The 22352-nt window shown below is 43.0% G+C and overlaps 1 protein-coding gene across 3 annotated transcripts in view; it reads right to left on the bottom strand.

The window, feature by feature from the left end:
• SKAP1 (src kinase associated phosphoprotein 1) overlaps positions 1-22352 on the bottom strand; it is a 295737-nt gene that overhangs the window by 71886 nt on the left and 201499 nt on the right. For 2 of the 3 annotated variants that reach the window (XM_035134221.3, XM_088654906.1), the window contains 3 exons: positions 5172-5249; positions 3936-4019; positions 2133-2257 (listed from right to left, as the gene is read on the bottom strand). In XM_035134221.3, coding sequence (XP_034990112.1) covers positions 2133-2257; positions 3936-4019; positions 5172-5249 — 287 coding nt within the window. The remainder of the gene's footprint in view (positions 1-2132; positions 2258-3935; positions 4020-5171; positions 5250-22352) is intronic. The other variant, XM_088654907.1, reaches the window with a different exon arrangement.

Genomic DNA, 22352 nt, shown 5'->3' with positions numbered 1-22352 from the left:
TGCACCTGTAAATTAGCTGTATATTGTAATGTTTTGGTCTTGCAATGCCCCTCATCTCTACTATTGTCCCATCTCTCTTTCTTCTACGTAAAATAAAGTGGAGTTCTACTGACAGTACATGGTTATTTTGGAATCCCACAAAGACACATGGAGAATTCTCCTGCCCCAATTGTTTTGCAAACTTTGGAAAAATCATTGCAGTAAGTTGGGGTGCACAACTTGTCACTGCTCATATTCAACATGGTTATTATTTTAAAAGCAGAATCAAACCACAGGACACAGTCCTAAGATCTGTTACAGACCCATTTTATCTATAAGCCACCTTGAATCCCTGTCAGGGAAAAAGGTGAATGAATGAATGAATGAATGAATGAATGGCAATAAATATATTGAAAGCATGTCATATGTTCTTATGACAATTGGAGACAAACCTCTCCTGAACAACTACAGCAGGGGAGTCCTCATGTAGGCATGGTCAGGAGTAGACACTGAAGCCCCAAACACATGCAATGCAAAAATATACGTGTGCTCAGTACCAGTTAACGTAGGCATAGGCAAACCCGGCCCTCCAGATGTTTTGGTACTATAACTCCCATCATCCCTAACAGGACCAGTGGTTAGGGATGATGGGAGTTGTACTGTAGTCAGGGCAGTCTCGAGCAGGTCGGGCGCCCTGGCGCTGAGGGGTGGAGATCGCTCCAGCGCCCCTGCCCTCGCAGGGTGCAGCATGGCTTCCGCGCGGCTTTGCTGCGCAGCGCCCCGCCTACCAGCCCCGCACCACCGGGACTCTACCTAGAGCCGGCCCTGACTATAGTCCCAAAACATCTGAAGGGCTGAGTTTGTCTATGCCTCAGTTAACGGTTAAGAGTCTGAGAGGCAAAGCTGGCCATGCCACAAGGGACCTCTAGGTGGCAACCTATGGCAGTGCTTTGAAGAGGGAGCTACTTCACTCCTGCAGTGTATGTGTGTGGACTTTACCTCCAGACCAATATCTGAGTGTTCACAACCTAAGCTAAGGGTCAATGAAGGAAGGAGGGACCAGGAAACTAAGGGATGACCAGGTGGCAAGCTGATAGTCTTTCTAGCAGTGGATAGCTGCTAGGTAGCAGGCTGTGCAGGGAGGGTGAGGAGAAAAATAGCAACAAACTCTTAGTACCAAAGGGTAGAGTCTGATTCACTTAAAACTGGTTTTTCCTGGGCTGAAGTAAACCTGAGCCATCTTTCCACATGTCGATCAGCTGTTAACATAAATTGATATATGAGTTAGCCTTAAAACCAGAACTCTTGGGTTCCCTTTCCAGTTTTGGAAAGGAATTGGGGAGCGGAGATGAATCGAGCCTGCTAGCTTAGAGCGGGAGGCGGAAAGTATGAAGGCATTTTCAAATGAAGTCCACAGTGGTTCTTGCTTTGATTGGATTTGTAATGCAAATATCAAATGTACACTGGCCTGAGAAGAGAGGAAGGCCTCTCCTCTCCTTTCTCTTCCAGGTTTTAACAGTGATCAGAGTGAATGGTGTGGAAGAGGCTCAAAGGCGGTCTAAGTTTCATATATAAAAAGTACTCTCCAGGTCAGGTTGATAAGATTTTGTAGCCAGGTAAGCAAGAGAAAATGGCTTGGGTACTGCAGGAGGAAGCCCAAACCCAGTCCTGACACATCTGTACTGGGAGTTGCCCTGACTCCCACCCAACACATGCATACAGAAGATCTTACTTGTAAATAAGAAAGAGATATTTATTCAGGCAAGTAACAGTACAGGCTTGGCAGTTGATACAGTGCTCTGGAGTCATGATTTAGGAGTTCAGGAGCAGTGCAGGATGTTCAGAACTAACTGGAAGGGATGAAGATGTCCCAACAAATTTCCCTGCCCTGCTCACCAAGCTTTTAAAGACAAGGCAGTCATCTTATACGCCGGAATATACGGTACCCTGTACCCTGCTCTGTTTCTCCCTCCTCTTCTGTCAGAGCCTGCCAATCCAATCCAATCCCAATCCTGACAGCACTGTGGGGTTCATGACAGGAGTCTTCAGAGGCCAAAGGGTCAGGGTTCCATTGTCCCCACTCTCTCCTTTCAACTAACACTAAGCAGAATTCCTTGGCTGGAAACTCTGGCCCTTTGGGGGGATACACCTACCTCATAGGTACGTTTACCAGGAGAGGTCAGCCTGAAGCAGCAATCTCTTCGAGAATCCTTGCGCAAGTGGAAAGCCATCTGGGCATGGTAGTTCTCAATGAGAAACATGCCTTTTGGTTGCTTGCCTGCATAATACAGTAATGATGATTCAGCACAAGTACTAAGTAAACTTCAAGTTGCTAACTTGCTTAAAGATATCACTTTCACAATACAAGACCCAATCTGTGTCTTCCAGATTCTCTCTAAAGTGGGTGGGAAGAAAGAGCCATGTGGGCAGACAGAAGAGGGGTCCTGAACTGTTTCACTGTATTTTCCTTCTCAAAATTGCTTTTTTTTAAAAAGCGATTATTTTCTACAGTGGATAATACTTCTAGTCATTGAGCCTAATTGGAAGGAGGGAACATGTTCGCCTCGGTGCTGTGTGGGGGTTTAGCAGTAAACTCATTTCTGCACAGGGATCTGCCACCATTATGTCAAGTGTGGCAAGCCACTATCTATCGACCTCAGTCCTTCCACTTGTAATATAGTGATATTATTGGCCTAACTTACACAGTTGTTGCAAGGATGTATCTAATGAAAGACATGGAGTGCTTTGAACAGGCAAAATGTGGTATGCGAGTACTGCTATGTAAGTAATAAGTATGATGCTGATGTTGGTGACTGAAAATCCCCTTTACCATTGGCAAAATTTATAGACAAGATGGAACTCTGCCTAAGACCCAGTGTGTATGCTACAACTTGCAACTGCCACATGGAGGTTGCTTTAAATTGTATATGTATAGATAATACTGGAAAATATAATTACTTACTTAGCCCCAATGTCCATTATTCCTTGAATTGTGCTAGAAAAAATCCTGTTATTGAGTCCTCCTCCAGCCCTGAATACTCCTAATGCTGCCCCCTCTATCGTCTATTTCTTCCTGTATATTTTTTTTTACCTGCTCTGCATTCAATCTCCCTGGATGGGAGGCACAGTATAATCGTAGCCCATCTATCTAGGCATGCCAAATTTGGCTGGAAGTATTAGCTTCCTGTTTATATGCATCTGATGGAGCATAACTGAAAAATATTTATACATGCTGACACATAAGATTATATATGGTCACTTAGGGGAGGGTTAAAGCCCGCCTGACAACTAATGGGGGGAAAATGGGCAGTACTTTATTTACACAGGGCCTTGTGTCCGTATTTCTCCTTTCCCTCATTCTTTACTGACAAGGGTGTTGGAATACAACCAGACTCTGTTCTCCGTTCGTAAGGCTGCATCTAAATGGCACATTCCCACACTGCCCGGTGGGCAATTCATCATCCAGTTGGAAGAGCCACTGTGATGTACTGCTTAGAAGGTTACATGTGGATGAGAGAGACCCAGGTTTAAATCCCTGATTGGTTGAAGCTCATTGGTAAGCAATTATCCTAGCCTAATCTACCTCACACTAAGAAAGAGCCAGTAGCCTATCTAGTCCACTATTCTGTGGCCAAGAAGATGCCAGGCAGGACTCATTGGCAGGGTTGCAACAATGTTGCCTGAGAGCTTCGTAGAGGAAGACTGAGGACAATATCTAAATTAAGTTTAGAAAGCAATACTGAGGAATAAAGGAGCTTCAGAGATGCACCAGAGTTCAGGCAACTTTCACCCACAGTCCCTCCATTCCTTCCTTCCTTCCTTCCTTCCTTCCTTCCTTCCTTCCTTCCTTCCTTCCTTCCTTCCTTCCTTCCTCCCTCCCTCCCAATGTATCTGGATAGTGCAGTGAAAATACTAAAGGGATATGGCCGTGTACATGTGTCAGGAGTACCACATACTTTTTTCATTTGCAAAGTAGTAGAAGGCCGTATTGTCAAGGACACACCATCGCTTCTGCCACTCAGAGCCAAATATTTTAGGGTCTGTAAAAGAAGAAAGATGAAGGTGCAAGGTCACAGGAGAAGAATAGGAAAACAAGCAGTGTCTCTTCATCCACAAAAGGTATCCCAAGATGTGCCTTCTACATCAATCAGAGGGCATTACTACTAATACTAATACTACTACTGGGCATTTTCTTTGTACCAGCAATGTGCCAACCACTGTACAGTGGTACCTCTGGTTACGTACTTAATTTGTTCCGGTGGTCCATTCTTAACCTGAAACCATTCTTAACCTGAGGTACCACTTTAGCTAATGGGGCCTCCTGCTGCCGCCATGCGATTTCTGTTCTCATTCTGAGGTAAAGTTCTTAACCCGAGCTACTACTTCTGGGTTAGCGGAGTCTGCAACCTGAAGTGTTTGTAACCCGAGGTGTTTGTAACCCGAGGTACCACTGTATAGACAACATAAGCGACACAACCACTTTGCCTATGTAAAATAAATTGGAAGCCCTCTGGACAAGAACTATGAGCAAATTCACATTAAAAAATTACCATCAACTTCAAAATGCACATGTCAACTGTGAAGAGCAAACAAGTATATACGCTGCTTTTGTTTTTAAAATGTTTGTAGGTGACCTCCAAGGAAGAATAAGGCACATTCTCTAGTGAGAGATATTCTAGGGGCAGAGCAGCATGGCTAATTCTGCCTCCTCTGTCTTTATCTGTTACAAAATCACTTTTATTGCCACCTCACATGTCCCCTCCATTTAGCAGGAGAAGGCAACACCTTCTCCAGACGGATGGCTTTCTTCATTAAGAACATTCCAGAAAAATCTCAAACTATTTCCTAATCATTGGCATCCATTAAGAGGCATCTCATTGAACCTTCTGGGCCAATAGTAGTAATCTGCTTAACAAAAGTATAATCAGATATAAGTTCCTAACACAGTATTTCAGAGGCAAGTAAGAGGCAAGTAATACATATATACATACATGCAGCTTCTGTAGTTGATACAACACATCTGCATTTTTCACTTGGACACTTTTCCTAACATCTAAATCGGTGCAAGAGAAGCTGCCCACAGTGTCTGCCCAGAGGGCTTTAAATTTTCAACAGATGGACAGCATAGGGATGGATTATGAATGGATAAATCAACACCAGGTGCTGTGAAGATTAGTTTGGCAGATTTTTACCTCTGGATCTCTTTTCCAAGTAACCTTGTTTTAGAATGCCTCCTTGCTCTTGAGTGGCCTTTTGAAAGTTGCTCTCGGCTTAAAAAAAAAAACAAAAACAAAATCTCAATAAGCATGAAAAATAATGCTTGGGGAATCTTCCAAGACAACAAAATCAAGGAAATCAGTAGTATTTTAATCAAACTACACCCACAATTATCATCAATTTCCATTATATATGTGATGAAAAAGGCAGCCACTGCCAAACAGCTTTCATGTGGCTGGGCTCTGTATCATGTCAGTAAGGGAGGCATGGGCCAATCAAATTAATCATATTGGTTGGTACTATGCCAGTGCTACATCTCTGGCTGTATACGCACTCCTGTTTATTTTGCATCCAGCGCTGTCTCATGGCTGGTTTGGGAAGCAGTATGCACACATTAGCCCTAGTCTATATCTATCCTGTATATATTCTGTAATTCCTTTTGAAATATTGAGCTTTTCTCCAAACCAGCTTCAATTAAATTGAAGGAAAAAATGACCTAGCTGTGTTTTAAGCCGGTGATGTGCACACAACCTCCAGCTATGTGAGATACAAAATGTGGATTCTGGCATAGGGAGATGACCTACCACTTCCATTTGGTCTTGAACATTGTGTGTGTGTTTGTGTGTGTGTGTGTGTAAAATCCCAATCCAGGCTGAACTTGCTTGGAAAGCCTGTTTAGACAAGCTTATTCATTTATTGAAAAGCATTTGTATACCACTTAATACCTACTTTAAACATACCTAAGCGGTGTTAAACAATATATCATAAAAACATTAAACCTAAAACCAGTAAACAGAAATATAAAAACACATGAAGGTATATAAAAGCAAACCAGAAATAAACAGAGGATTCAAACCCATAAAAGGTGTTACTTTGGGATAGCTGTGCAATCCTATACATGTAGTCTCAGAAGTAAATCCCAGTAAATTTAGTGGAGCTCACTCTCAGGTATGCGGATATAAGATTGCAGACATAAACAACCAAATGAAGGCATTCATTGTGATGGGATAATATGTGTTGATATAACTTTGTCATTGCTTCAGTGTGCATCCAGTTCCAAATGCAATCCACATCTGAGGGGCTCCAGCTAAACCTGTACCCTTGGAGGTATCCAGCTGTAACTATGTACAGTCATACCTCGGTTTAAGTACGCTTCGGTTTGAGTACTTTCAGTTTAAGTACTCCGTGGACCTGTCTGGAATGGATTAATCCACTTTCCATTATTTTCAATGAGAAAGTTCGCTTCAGGTTAAGTACACTTCAGGTTAAGTACAGACTTCCGGAACCAATTGTGTACTTAAACAGAGGTACCACTGTATAAGTTGCTAGAGCTGCAACCTACATGGCAGTTGCACCCTTTGCTCTGGAGAATCTTTCTCATCCCATGTGTGTGCCTGCAATTTTTCAGTGGTTTAGGAAAATGTGCTCTGTAAATCTTCAGAGATGTTCTCTTTGTTGTTATTATTATACATTTTCCAAGATTTGGTAATAAAAATTGAATCTGAGTGAATCTTGGCTCTGGTAGCAGCCCATGTTGGGTTTTGGACGCATTATGAAGTGAAAACATTCTCACTTCACAATACAGCCCACTTCACACTGTGAATGCATTTAATACACATCTTGGCACATCAAGCTTGGACCTCTGAATCGATCTGCAGTCTGCCTCAGCCAGAGATTTACACCCTTTCTCAGACATTTACATAACCTTTTGCCTAGGCTGCTTATATTTCTTGTTAATTAGCTGAAAGCTGGAAATGTAGAGTCAATTAATTCTTCCAATTTCTCAGTGTCCAAACTAGGAAACCAGGGGGCCCAACCAAGAGAGCTGTGGTGACAGCAGCAAAGCTTATCCAAGGCATCTTGCTGCTGCAAGTGGCTTCATTGCATGATCTAAGAGAGGCACCCCTGGAAGTATCCACCACCATAATGTACATAATACTGTCACCCAACTCTCAGATTGTGCACAGCAGCCACTTGGGATGCCAGTGCATTTGGACCATGTCTCATCAACAGGAAGGTGTTGCAGAAATGCAGCACAAATAGATAAGCCATGCCTAGTGCACGAGCTAGTGGTATACAAGGTTCCACAGTCTATGAACATATTGTCCAATTGACAGATGATCAACACCAACATACAGCAAGCTTTTATGCACCTAAGCACAGCAAAATTTCATGTGAAAACTATTGGAGCTTGTGCTTTTTAGAAGAGGGCAAAAGGCAATCTATGGGAGAAATGTGCAATTCAAAATTTATGTAGCAATGTGCAAATCAAACACATACATACGCCAGGATGTTCTGCTCTCTAGCACTCAGAAGGATGGCCAGTCTGTTTCTGAAAATATCAGCTTTTATTTTTTAATGTATACAATAATGTACTATGAGATGTTGTAGTGGAGATAATTAAGCTTCTAGAGGTGTTTGGCTCAGGTAGTTGCCTGGTCAATGGAACCATTTATTGGCTTAGCAGCTCTCATCATAATCCAAATTTCTGAGTGATGCATTTTGAAGCAAAAGTTGAGTTTGCATTCAGAACATGACTTTAAAAACTCAAAAACGGAACGCTTTAAACTTATTGACAACTCTTGATTGTTTTGATCTTGGAAGGCTTCAGATATAAAAACTCAATGTGCCTATTGTCAACTTACTGCCTGTTATCTAACAAATACCACTGCATGCCACTTATCAATTTCTGCTATCTAATATTGAGCGCCAATTACAATATAAATATAGATGAAAATATTTAGAGATTATATTTTAGGAATGTTCCTGCAATTAGAGAAAACCCAGTGAATATTTTCCATTAAATTCAGAAAGAGTGCAACCACAAAATACATTTAAAGCACTTTTAGCCACTGTAACAGTCCACAGAATTTCACATGTATGAATGGCAAAAATGATAACTTACACTTAAATGCAACATCTCTCCTTTTGAAGATATAGTAAATGTATGCATGTGAATGGTATAGGAGTGGTCAATGTTGTTGGATTATAACTCCCACCATCCCTGCCCATTAAACATGCTGGCTGGGGCTCTTGAGTCCCAGAACATTTAACATTGATGGCACTGACCTTTTATGAGAAACTTGGCCACATGGGAGGGGGTCAGTGTGGCAAACTACTCTTTCAAACTCTGACCAATCTAGCAGACAGAGTATTCTCCAAAAACTAAGAAGTTAGTCTGGCGATAGATGTTCTGCAGTGTAATTGGTGGTTTGTTTATGTTCTAATCTAGAGCAAGAAATAAAAGTGGAATCTAACTGCAGGGTAGGGGCTGAAACTTGTTTCTATCTAGGTGAGCATTCTTCATGCTTTTTGTGTGTGTGTTTTTAGCTATAGAAAGGTGTGTCATATACACAAGGCCCTCTCAGGGGGGCAGAGGTCCAGGACCCCACTCAGCAGCATGAGAAAGACACCCTTCTGAACACAGCAGGGCTGTCTTCTCACATTTTGAAGTAAGTAAACTAATACACATTACCATCTAAAGAGCAACCCCTCCATAAGACCATTAAGGCCAGAGTCTAAAATTACCTAACTGCACCACTGGGCGTTGTAAAAAAAGAAAAAGAAAAACACAAGTCCTTGCTTGCGGCTCACAATAAAAACAAGAGGGAGAGAAATAGAAAACATTTACATTACCTGGTATGGAGAGTGGACGAAGGCAAGAAGGAAGAGTATAATAAGCAAGAAGTAGGAAAGAATAAGGGGAAAAAATGGACATCAAGAGGGAAATGCAAGAGAAAAATGTTAAGTTTTTAATAAAGTCTTCAAGTGAAACAAAAGAGGCCACCTGAATATTGAGAGGGAGAGAGTACTATCCGTAAGGAGCCAAGAGAGAAGACATAGAGACAAGCTCAAGGGAATGGAGGTTTAATTAGAGTATTGGTATTTGATGAACTGAAAGATCAAAGAAGAGAACAGAAAGAAAGCAATCCAGATGAATAAAGAAAGTACAAGAACATGAGGGGATTTAAAAGTTTAAAAGAATAAATTTAAAATGTTATACAAAACAATAAAGGAAACCAGTGCAGCGGTAGAGCCATGGTTACAGAATGAAAAAAGAAAAACCAAATGAGCAAAAGATGAAAAAAGACCAAATGAAACAGAAAGACTGATAAATAAAATATGCAGAAGAGACACAAGAAAGAATGAGGGTTTCTGGGTGCCCCTTTGCTGCCCCATGCTCAATTTACTTATTCTTAAATATCACAAAAAGCTACACTATAAACATTACATACCGAAAACACTACAAGCACCCGGTGTTATGTCTTCACAAGGAAACAACCCTTGGGGGTTGGTTTTGGAATTTCTCACTATGCAGGGAAGTGGGATGCTAAAATAACTTCATGTCTAGCTATCCCCACATTTCACATTTGGCCATGTCTCTGTAATAGGGTTGCTTCTGTTGATTTCATGACGAATGAACACATGGTCAGCAGGAAAAGAAACCCTGGCCCTAGATGTGTTAATAAAGCAAACACATGATGCTTCCAAAATCTGGCCACAAGGATCAGCATCATCTACCCAAACTCCTGGGAGGTCAAGAATTCCACCCTCTGGAGCGTGCTGCCAGTCTGCTAGTGAGCGCACCAGACTCCCGTGGAAGCTTGGCACTGTTCCATGCAGTAGTTAATTTATATTGAATCTCTCCCCCACCCGCCTATCTAAAAGTGCTACTGATCATCTCCCCAGTGGCCATGTTCAGCAGCTTTTTAAGTATGAATCCCTTACCAGAAGGGGGTTCCTTCTTGTTTTGCTAAGCAGCTCTCTCTTAACATGCCAATTCATCTATGTTGTCAAATTTTCCCTCTCCTACTCCTCTCTTCCTTCACAGAACTATTTTCATTTTGGAGTTTTATGACTCTGAAAAACTCTGGGGGTGGACATAAATCCTTTCAAATGTGTCTCGAGGTGAGGTGAGACACAACTGCAGCAGCCAAACATAAGAGTTCATTTGTGCAGAATTTCACCCCACCCTGTCCCGTTCTAAGCTTTTTATTAGGGGAGAGAATAAGCTATTATTTTCTTCTTCCCTAAGTGAGAAATTCAGTGTTTAACCCTATCTTAAGGACCAAGGGTCCCCCCAGATGTGCAAGCAGCAGCCCACATTCAGGATTGGGTACCAAAGTACAAAGGAAAAGGCTGAAAAGTATCTCTTCTCCCAGAAAGCTAGGCATATTGTAGTCAATGTGTTTGGAAGACTCTCTTACAAGGGGTTGGAATGGCTAGACTGGCTAGTGAGCACTGCTATCTATTTAAGGTTGTTATTGTGGTTTTCTCTGCAGTGTTCAGTGTGGTTTTACCTGCTCCTTACTGAACAGGCTAAAAAAATCATATTGCCCATAAACATGCTCACTAGCATTCTCACCTCTTGGGATGTCAGCAAACAGAATGCTGACAATTGATGCATGTTCCCTAAGGAAAAGGAAATATCACCTTGGTTAGGAAAAAGCTCACATGAGGATATGGCATAGCAAGGGTTATGTTCTATTGGCAGGAAGGTAGGGAAAGAGGTAAGAGTGATAAGCAGGCACAGAAGCCGAATCCTAGGAAAGTCACTGGAAAAGCACACAGATTAGTAGCAGTGGGATTTAAAATCCAAGGATTTTAGCCAGATGAAGATGGCAGAGGCCTAAGCAGTGAGGCCTAAGCCCCACCATTGCTATTACTGCTTTTGATTCCAATGAAGCAAATGCCCCAAGCCAGTGGGATTGAGTGAAAAAAGTAAGTGCTTGGGTCTGGGAAATCCAGATTCAAATTCTATCTTTGCCATTGGGAAAAAATTGCAACAGCAACATTAGACAATGTGAATGCGGGTGCGTCCAATGGATAAACACAGCCTCTGCCTGGGCTACCTCATGTAGATATCCCTGAGGCTTACAACACTAAAGGTAAAGGGACCCCTGACCATTAGGTCCAGTCGTGACCGACTCTGGGGTTGCGCGCTCATCTCGCATTATTGGCCGAGGGAGGCGGCGTATAGCTTCCAGGTCATGTGGCCAGCATGACAAAGCCGCTTCTGGCAAACCAGAGCAGCACATGGAAACACCGTTTACCTTCCCGCTGTAGCGGTTCCTATTTATCTACTTGCATTTTGACATGTTTTCGAACTGCTAGGTTGGCAGGAGCTGGGACCGAGCAACGGGAGCTCACCCCGTCACAGGGATTCGAACCGCCGACCTTCTGATCAGCAAGCCCTAGGCTCAGTGGTTTAACCACAGCGCCACCTGGGTCCCAGCTTACAACCAATACATTATTAGGTGTGCTCAGTCCCCCGCCCCCAAGTAAGCTGTAGAGGATATGAACATGAAAGCTTGTGTTGCACTTGGTGGAGCGGGGCTGACTATCTAATCTTGTGTATTTCAATATTTTTAGGCTTAAATTTCCCATCAGTAAAACTAGAAACGACTGGGGCCTATATGATCATTGAGAGGACCATAGAGATTGTACTGAAATGCGTACTCAGTTTTCCTACTATCACCTGAGTCTAACTGCCACCCTCTTCTGGAGGAAGTGTGGGAAACAGAAATAGCACTGGGGCTAAAAGTGGACTCTTCCTCTTCCTGGCAACCAAGTCTTTGCAGAAAATTTCACAGTTGCCTCCAGTAATCAGCACAGTCAGAGTGGAGCCTGAATTGGTCACAACAGTCCACTGCACAAGCACTAAGACCCGCCACTCTCAAAATGAAGGAGACACCCTACCACCACCACTCCATTTCAAATTTAAGGCACAGCAGATTTTGATAGCTGTCTACAGTTCATCCCTTTTCAGACTATGCCTCTATCTCCTGCCTAAGGCAGCGTCTTTGGCCTGCCTCGCGGTAAGGCCAGCTTTGCATAAATGACAAATACTAAAGTGTGCCTCTTTATTGAAACCCATCCCCCGCTCCCCTTGTGTTAAAGCCCGCAAATCTAAATGTCATCTTGCAGCGCACATTTATAATTACCAACACAGGCCTGGTACACGGGGAGAAATCTGCCAGTATGAATATTAACATTAATGTGCCCAACGCCAGCTCGCCGATCCCGCTGGCAGGAGCATAAAAAATGCTTGAGTGAAACTTTTATTTAGACGTTAAAAGATTCCAAACCTCAGCGGGGGTGACAGAGGCAGCCCGTGTGAGTTCCCATCACCGCTCGCGCTTGAATTGAATTACACCGGGGGGAAGGCGGGGAGATGACAGTGAGCTGCCTCGCTTATTTAATCTCATTTGCTATCAGTACATTGCCAGCATGGGGCTTCCCCTCAACTCCATTCCTCAAGAAATAAGGCTGCAGGAAAACAGTGCAGACTCACTTGCTTCTTTTGCAGAAGCCAACAGGATCTAGTCGAACCAGAATCATGATAGCAACTGATCATGTAACATAATCTAAGGTTGTAGAAAAAGAAGAAAAATATATGGGCTAATTCTTGTCCTGGTTCCATAGCATGGTTTCAGGTAAGGGTACATGTTCCTTTGTTTCTGAGGAATGCATAGCTCACTAAAGTTACTGCAGGTCTGACAGACAAGTGCACTTGGATGTGCATTTCACCTCCACTTCATACCCCTACTCCTGCCAGCCCAGCTTGCACAAGACTTTGCACATGAAAATTCAGTCGGGCAGAATGTAACATAAGGAAAACTAACAAGGAGTCACACCTTATGGATTTATTACGGCGCAAGCTTTTGTGAACTGGAGTCTACTTCATCAAACTGATGCCTCTTTCATAAAGCCCTTCTGTATGGAGATGCTGGAATCAATATATGGCTGCCCCCTGTGGTGAATCACTGAATTTCAGGTGGCAGTATTTTCCGTGAATAACCCAGCGCTTTCCCTGCGGAAGCCCACTCTTTAAAGCTGAAGTGCAACAAATGGCAATTCAGGCTAATAATAATAGTAATAGTAATAGTAATACAGTAATAATAATAATTTTATCATTTATACCCTGCCCATCTGGCTGGGTTTCCCTAGCCACTCTGGGCGGCTTACAGCATATATAAAACATAGTAAAATATCAAACATTAAAAACTTCCAGATACAGAGCTGCCTTCAGATGTCTTCTAAAACTTTATCTCCTTAACATTTGAAGAGAGGGTGTTCCATAGTAAGGCTGCCACTCAGGGCCGGATTTAGATGAAGAGATGCCCCAGGCTATTCCACTTGTGTGGCCCATCCCCACCCTCACAACTAGAAGAAAATGAAAGAGTGTTATAAACAAAATTGAGTGAAGCCAAGGATGATGGTGGGTATTTAAAATCCTGCAATTCACAATTTCTCCTCTAAAGGACATAAGATATTATTGTTAAATACCATGGTGATTTTTAAAAATGCATAAAATTAACACTAATGTTATAATGTTATTCTTAAAAATAACGGGTGAAGGTATCTGACCCTCACCTGAATCTCATAACTCTCCTGACAGGTGATTTGGTCTGCAGTCACAGTGTGGAAATAAAGGATGAGATTGCCCACCAGATACCAGGCACTCTACTGTATTCAAATTAGGCCCCAGTGTTTTTGTTACAATCACCTTCCCAATGAAGTAATCAATTTTAATCTATGATTTAAATTCTCAAAACTTTCATATTTGTTAATTCGAGCAAGTAAACTACTGCTCTCACTTCATTACAAACAGTATTTCTACCTGCAACATATTTGAGCAAACCTGCTCCTCTTCCTTTCAAATATATTTTGTTGCCATTTTCAACTGTAGCTGCCTCTGATGAGTTTTCATTTAACTCTTTGGGGAAATAATTAGCATAACACGTCATGTGCATGGAAGTTGCCGAACCAATTAACCAACTAGAAGGATTGCTGTGAATAGCACCAATTTTTCTATAACTTGATATTGCTGGATAGTTTTGATGAACTGCAAAAGCATTTTTATCATAGAATCATAGAGTTGGAAGAGACCACAAGGGCCATCCAGTCCAACCCCCTGCCAAGCAGGAAACACCATCAAAGCATTCTTGACATATGCCTGTCAAGCCTCCACTTAAAGACCTCCAAAGAAGGAGACTCCACCACCACACTCCTTGGTAGCAAATTCCACTGCCGAACAGCTCTTACTGTCAGGAAGTTCTTCCTAATGTTTAGGTGGAATTTTCTTTCTTGTAGTTTGAATCCATTGCTCCGTGTCTGCTTCTCTGGAGCAGCAGAAAACAACCTTTCTCCCTCCTCTATATGACATCCTTTTATATATTTGAACATGGCTATCATATCACCCCTTAACCTTCTCTTCTCCAGGCTAAACATACCCAGCTCCCTAAGGCGTTCCTCCTAAGGCATCGTTTCCAGGCCTTTGACCATTTTGGTTGCCCTCTTCTGGACACGCTCCAGCTTGTCAGTATCCTCTCTTTTCCCCCTTTTGAAAATAAGGACAACATTTGCCCTCCTCCAGTCTGCTGGAACTTCGCCTGTTCTCCAGGAATTCTCAAAGATTATTGCCAGTGGTTCTGAAATCACCTCTGCCAGTTCTTTTAATACTCTTGGATGTAGTTCATCTGGCCCTGGAGACTTGAATACATCTAAACTAGCCAAGTATTCTTGTACTACCTCCTTACTTATTCTGGGCTGTGTTTCCCCTGATGAATCATCTACTCCATATTCTTCAGGTCGGGCATTGTTTTCTTTTTTGGAGAAGACTGAGGCAAAGAAGGCATTGAGGAGTTCTGCCCTTTCTCTGTCCTCTGTTCGCATTTCACCATCTTCTCCTCTAAGTGACCCCACTGTTTCCTTGTTCTTCCTTTTGCTACGGACATACCCATAAAAGCCCTTTTTGTTGCTTTTAACCACTCTAGCAAGCCTGAGTTCATTCTTTGCTTTAGCTTTTCTGACTTTGTCTCTACACTTGCTGGCTATATGTTTGAATTCCTCTCTGGTGGTTTCCCCCTTTTTCCATTTTTGTACATATCCCTTTTAAATCTTAACTCAGTTAAAAGTTCTTTAGATAGCCACCCTGGCTTCTTTAGGCACCTTCCATGTTTCCGTCTCATTGGTATTGCCTGAAGTTGTGCTTTTAATATCTCCCTTTTAACAAACTCCCAACCATCATGAACTCCCTTCCCTTTTAGTATTGCTGTCCATGGGATCTCACCCAGCGTTTCCCTAAGTTTTCTGAAGTCGGCTTTCTTAAAGTCTAGGATTTGAGTCTTAGTATGCTTGGTTGCTCCTTTCCGCTGAATAATAAACTCCAGAAGAGCTTATTTTAGTTTGCTTTCTGTGGCCACCCTGGAACTTTTCTTTAGTGCCACTTCGTTTTGTATGATTCCTTGCAAATGAAGGGAAACAACTTTTCTGCTTGTATATGTTGATAATATAATTTTGGTTACTGAGAACAAACAAGATTGTACAAAAACAGTCCTGACTGTGACAAAGGCGACCTGTGTGTTTGCTTGCTTGCTTAACAGCTGTTGGGAATTTCAAGGTCCCTGCTCTCCCTTCTTATGGTCTTTGTATTGGACCTGGAGACTCCAATAGAGAGCAATCCATGTCAAGAAGGAGGGCAAGTGGACACCCTATCAAATGACAGGGCAGGAGCTACATGGAGCAGGACCTTTTCACTGGTGGTGCCCATTGTATGGCTCGCTCTTCCCAGACCTGCTCTCTTTTGGCCTGTATTTACGAAGACTTTGGAAGAACTGGTTGACAAGTCTTATCAGTCGCTGACATATGAGCATATTTTATTTACTGCTATTCTGGGTTTCTGGTGCAACAGGGTTTACACCAGCACAATAGAGTTGGCCAGGATGCCAGAAGGGATACAATTTAAGAGCTTTCTCCATTATCTGCACAGCAGGAGTGTTCAGTCAACAGTGCAAAGGCTGAGCTGAAGCGTTCCCTGCTACTTACCTGCTTTCAGCAATAGGGGTTGCTGTTTGGTAGTACCCAATTGGTTAGCTGTCAGATTCTAAAGCTCCCTATTGGTGGCTCTTAGGTAATTCACAAAATACAGAGTCCATTAATAAAACACAGTGTTCATTCATAAAGCAGTAACATAAATCTCCATTGCTACATATTGGGTGTATATTTCAACGGTTGAATGTACAGGTTTATGGCCATGCTGTATTGTAGTGCTTATGCGACTGTGAATAAAAGGTGACGGCTCATTGTCTCGGGGTGTTTATTTTTTGGGGGGGGGAGGTAACAAAACTGATTTTCAACAAGTGCCCCCCTTTATTTCCTTGAGTCTGTACTCTGAATAGTGACACCAGGGACCTAGAAGGTGCAGGGCTGGCCAGTCCAACCCCTGCACAGTCTCATCTGACCTCAAGGCAATTGGAGCAATTGGGCCAAATTGGGCCCAGCGTGCCGCTCCTAAGGCCCCCCCCCCCCGCACCACGACAATCTAGATGGATTTTATTTATATCTATAAGATTTCGCAGACTTTGGGCAAGGTGATTGAGCGGGTGGTTGCTGAACAACTCCAGGCATGCCTGGAAGAAGCGGACCATTTGGATCCCTTCCAGTCGGGATTCAGGCCTCATCATGGGACTGAAACTGCCTTGGTCGCACTGGTTGATGATCTCCGGCGGGCTAGGGACAAAGGTGAGAGCTGTTTCCTAGTTCTGCTGGATCTCTCAGCGGCTTTTGACACCATCGACCATAACATCCTTCTGGACCGTCTAGAGGGGCTGGGAGCTGGGGCCCCTGTTATACAGTGGTTCCGCTCCTTTCTCCAGGGTTGTGTCCAGAAAGTAGTGTTGGGGGATGAGTGTTCAGACCCCTGGGCTCTCACTTGTGGGGTACCTCAGGAGTCCGTCCTCTCCCCCATGCTTTTTAATATCTATATGAAGCTGCTGGGAGAGATCATCAGGGGGTTTGGGCTGGGTGTTCATCAGTATGCGGATGACACCCAGCTCTACCTTTCTTTTACATCAGAACCAGTGAGGGCGGTGAATGTCCTGTGTGAATGCCTGGAGGCGGTTGGAGGATGGATGGCGGTTAACAGATTGAGGTTGAATCCTGACAAGACTGAAGTACTGTTTCTGGGTGACAGGGGGCGGGCGGGTGTGGGGGACTCCCTGGTCCTGAATGGGGTAACTGTGCCCCTGAGGGACCAGGGGCACAGCCTGGGAGTCATTTTGGACTCACAGCTGTCCATGGAGGCGCAGGTTAATTTTGTGTCCAGGGCGGCTGTCTACCAGCTCCATCTGCTACGCAGGCTGAGACCCTACCTGCCCACAGACTGTCTCACCAGAGTAGTGCATGCTCTGGTTATCTCCCGCTTGGACTACTACAATGCGCTCTACGTGGGGCTACCCTTGAAGGTGACCCGGAAACTGCAATTAATCCAGAATGCGGCAGCCAGAATGGTGACTGGGAGCGGCCGCTGGAACCACATAACACCCGTCCTGAGAGATCTACATTGGCTCCCAGTACGTTTCCAAGCATATTTCAAAGTGTTGGTGCTGACCTTTAAAGCCCTAAATGGCCTCAGTCCTGTATACCTGAAAGAGCGTCTCCACCCCCATCATTCAGCCCGGACACTGAGATCCAGCGCCGAGGGCCTTCTGGCGGTTCCCTCACTGCGAGAAGCAAAGCTACAGGGAACCAGGCAGAGGGCCTTCTCGGTAGTGGCACCCGCCCTGTGGAACGCCCTCCCATCAGAGGTCAGAGAGATAAACAACTACCTGACATTTAGAAAATACCTAAAGGCAGCCCTGTTTAGGGAAGTTTTTAATGTGTGATATTTTAATGTATTTTAGTGTGTGTTGGAAGTTGCCCAGAAAGGCGGGGGGACCCGGACAGATGGGCGGGGTATAAATAATAAATTATTATTATTATTATTATTATTATTATTATTATTATTTGGCTGTGAACTGGGGCCCTAGAAAAAAAATTCAAGTTGCGCCCCACTGCTTCAAATTGGGCCCCACTGGCTAGCCCTGAGTCTCATAGTTGCTGGGCCTGAGTTGCCCTGCCCTTGCATTAAGTCTTGGGTTGCAATTTTGGGAAAGGGGAGACTGCAGCACTGGGGAACGGGCAGGCTGGCGAGGCCCCCTAGATTTAGAAGCCCAAGTTGCCTTGTCCTCGCATGAAATCTTGGGTTTGCAATTTTGCAGCATTTATCTCTGGCATTTGCAGTAAAGTGACTACAAATGTGGGAGAAGATACTGTATTTCTCAAAAACAGGGCATATAGCCTTCAAAACTTGGAAGTTTGGAAGGCTTTTCTTTGAATGTTTTTTTCTTTGAAGAAAAAAATATTTTAATCAACATAGCCTTTAAATAACTTTTCTGTAACTTTGAATGTGAAACCAGATGATGATTTGCATTTGTCAAGAATTGGGGATTTCACCCTAAGAAATCTCAAATATCCTCCCCAAAATGCTGTGTCTCTCTGTGTGTATACATATATAACATTTTCTCAAAAAAAGAGAAGCAAGATTACTTACACAAAGGACAGGTGTGAGATACCTCTGTCATCTCCTACCCATTCTCTCAGCTCTCACAGAACAATTAAGATGAAATCTAGAGAGGAGCGCGGCATGTTTTCAAACCAGCTCTTTGTTTTTAAGGCCTCTCTGTGCCACCTCAAAGGGGAGATGAACCATTAAGCAACAAATACGCACCAGAATATCCTATCGCTGTCTGGCTGCCCTAAAGTCTAATGTTTAGGTCTGGAATTCAGACAAAGGGCAGCAGGTCTACCTCCCTCAGCACCTTTGGGAAGTGAAGAAATCAGCCCTTGCCCAACCATGGCACAATAGTTCTGGAATGTCATGCTTTCTCCCTTCAATTGCGTAAATCCCTATAAGCCCCTATAAACAGAAGGTGCTTTAAAAAGTACAAGCTGTTTATGACCTTGCAGATTAAAACCAGCACTTTAAACTGGCCCCATAAACCTACTGACCAACACGGCTACCTGGGTACCTAAGAGTAATTCTGGATCCAAGAACTCACTGCCAAAAGCTCCCAAATATATCATACGTCTTGTATCAAGTCAGCTTGGAAAAATCATTTTGGAGTTCTTCAGAGTATGACAATGATACAACATCTCAATCTGTACAAAGCAGAACATTGTGTATGTGTGTGTTTTTAAATACAGCATGTGTGAGTTGGGGATTACTTCCAGTCCCAAAGCCATGGGAGAAAACCAGTTTAACAAGTAACCTAGTGTCATCATTAAATTGACTATTCACTCTTGTCCTGACTCCAGATATCCTTTGAATAAGTCATTCCCATTAAAGATTCCTGAAGGATTCCACTGTTAGCTTTTCTTCACTATGAAAGCTGTCCATTCATTCTTATTCTTGTTTCTTTATGTCTGAACCAGTTACTGATGAATAAGAGCCCCCGTTCTCTTGTCCCATGATTGTTAAGTCAAAGGCTTAACAATTTCTTATCTATAGCATGTTACTGTGTCCTGCTTGTCACCTATATTTAACATTATTGTTGTGGTATGCCGGGGGGGGGGGAGTTTCAGGGGTTGTTACTGATCCTTTTCTTACTACTGTAACTTTCAATACCTAGAGATTATGGACAAGATAGGGGAATATTTCAAAGGGGGGGAAAGCAGGAGGCAGGAAAAAAATGTAATACAATTGTCAGCAAATAGATCACCTCAAATTGATCCTATATAAAGTTAATTTTATTGCATTGCTCACTGGAGTAAATAAGAAAAGTGTATGAGAAGAAATCAGTCAGAAATATTTTATGTGGACATTTTTGTAAGAAGCTAGTAAGCAGAAATTCAGAAAGTGTGGGCATCAACAGGAAGATAACAACCCAGAGTCAATGCTGTGGGGTGGCAATCAATGGCAGCAAATCATATGGGAATCAGTTATTCAAGTGATGGATTTATTGCCAGAATTTGGTCTTTTGCATCTTTCAGGGCCTGTTCAAATGCAGCTTTTACTCTTTTGTTTTAAATGTATATACCACTGTCAAAGCCAGACAGAGTCTCTCACACCATTTCCCAATCAACTTAAAAAACAAAAAGTTATTTTCCAGAGCATTGCTGTGCTGATTCAATGCATCTGAGCTTAATCAGTTGCATATCAGCATGTACCAGTTATCTGGTGACCCACATGGCAGGGTCAGGCAGATAATTCATTCCACAATATTCTGCACCATAGACTCAAACTGCTTTATTCATTCCCTCTCTCCAGGGAACTCTGGAACCTGTAGTTCTTTGGAGAAGACTACAGATCTTTGGAGAAGACTACAGAGGGAATCAGCCCTGAGTGCTCACTGGAAGGACAGATCCTGAAGCTGAGGCTCCAATACTTTGGCCACCTCATGAGAAGAGAAGACTCCCTTGAAAAGACCCTGATGCTGGGAAAGATTGAGGGCACAAGGAGAAGGGGACGACAGAGGACAAGATGGTTGGACAGTGTTCTCGAAGCTACAAACATGAGTTTGACCAAACTGCAGGAGGCAGTGGAAGACAGGAGTGCCTGGCCTGCTCTGGTCCATGGGGTCACAAAGAGTCGGACACGACTAAACAACCACAACAGATCTGTGGTGAGTCTTTGGGATGGGCAGGCAATCAATGTAAATAAGTAAATAAGCTTCTTATTATCCTCAGCAATCATTACAATCACTTCATGAGGCCTTTGCCAATTGGTGAACTTTATGAATTGCAAACCACTAGAATTCTATGTACTTGCACAAAACAGTGTGTGTTTAAATCTAAATATTGCGTTCAGGAGTTAAAAATATGGACATGGGATTTGCTTTTGGTTTAATGTGAGTTAATAGAGTCTGCTGATATGCCCATGTACGGTATGTAGGTTACATTTAAATCCCGCCCTTTGTCCAAAGTATTCAGACTAGACTGCACATTGTTCCCTCATTTTATGCTCACAATAATCTCGTGACATCTTTAGTCTGTTAGTACAGCAGCATGTAATAGTGGCTAACAAACTAAGGTCCCCTCCAGTTGTTCGTTCTATTGTGCATTCATAGTGATTTGTGCTGAGGTCACATGCAATCCCATTTTCAATACTGTTTTCATTCCCAATCGGTGCATATTCCATAACTTTTTGCTAAAATCCCATAACTTTTTATACCACCAACCTTCTGGGTTTCTTTTGTTCCAGTTTAGCTGTGCTACAGCCCCTCCAGACAGCTATAATGCGGTTGCATTGCAATAATTGGAGAAGCACCAAAGAATATACTAAAGCAGAATAAATCTACCAACAATGTATTCTTATTGCATCTATACCTCCAGGTAAAGGGCAGTATATAAATTAAATTGAATTAATAATAATAATAATAATAATAATGTTGCAGAATTTACCTGCAATAAAACTACCAGTTTGGAGGGACTCACAGGCTTCATTTGTTGCTGTCAAACAGCAGCAAAATGGGAGAAGTGGAATGATTTCCAGGAGAGAAGCAGTAGGTGGGATGAAGTGCTGCTCTTATTGTGCTCACCACTTTCTCCCTGAGGCTGCTGTCCCCTCCCATGTCCCATCCTCTTCCAGCTAGGCCCATTACTACTGGTATTATCAAAGCCTGGCTATATTGGTTGCACCAGGGCAGGATTCTGTGGCTCATGTCCAGGGTCCCACACAGCCGAATGAGAAGTAAGCCCCCACAAAACAGCATATTTTGAAGGAAGTGAAGTAAAGCTCCTTTGTGAGAATCCTGACTGAAATATAGAATTGCCTAACAGCATCAATGTAGAGAAAGGCCACAGGGGGAAATGCTTTGTAGGTAACAGTGGGTTCAACACATACCCCTACCTGCCCTTCTCTTCTCTGCTGGAAAGGGTAATGGAAATGTGATCGGCTGTCAAAGAAAACGGTTTGCTGTCATCATGTGAGTTCTGCATTGAGAAATAATGATTTGCCCAATTTTTTTCAGTGGAGCAGACACTTGAATACGGATTTTTGTTATCCATACCCAGCTCTCTCTCTCTCTCTCTCTCTCTCTCTCTCTCTCTCTCTCTCTCTCTCTCTCTCTCTCTCTCACCTCTCTCTCTCACACACACACAGACAAAGAGAGAGAAAGAGAGAGAAAGAGAGAGAGATCTGTCCCATCAGATTTCTGCCTGGCAGCAATAGGCAGACAGCTCACTGAAGCAGATTAAGAGATGTTCAGATCTATCCAATGTCTTATTCAGGAAGGCTCGTGAGTGATTAGAGGAACAATGATACTGGTTTCTTCTGCATTGTTAGTATTTTATGGAGCTGGCTTGATGTTTTATTACTTTCTCATTGCTAATTT

This window comes from Zootoca vivipara, chromosome 12 (assembly GCF_965207765.1).
Source record: "Zootoca vivipara chromosome 12, rZooViv2.hap1.1, whole genome shotgun sequence".
Classification (NCBI taxonomy): domain Eukaryota; kingdom Metazoa; phylum Chordata; class Lepidosauria; order Squamata; family Lacertidae; genus Zootoca; species Zootoca vivipara.
The sequence above is the reverse complement of the archived record's forward strand: the minus strand, read 5'-3'. Positions and strand labels throughout refer to the sequence as shown.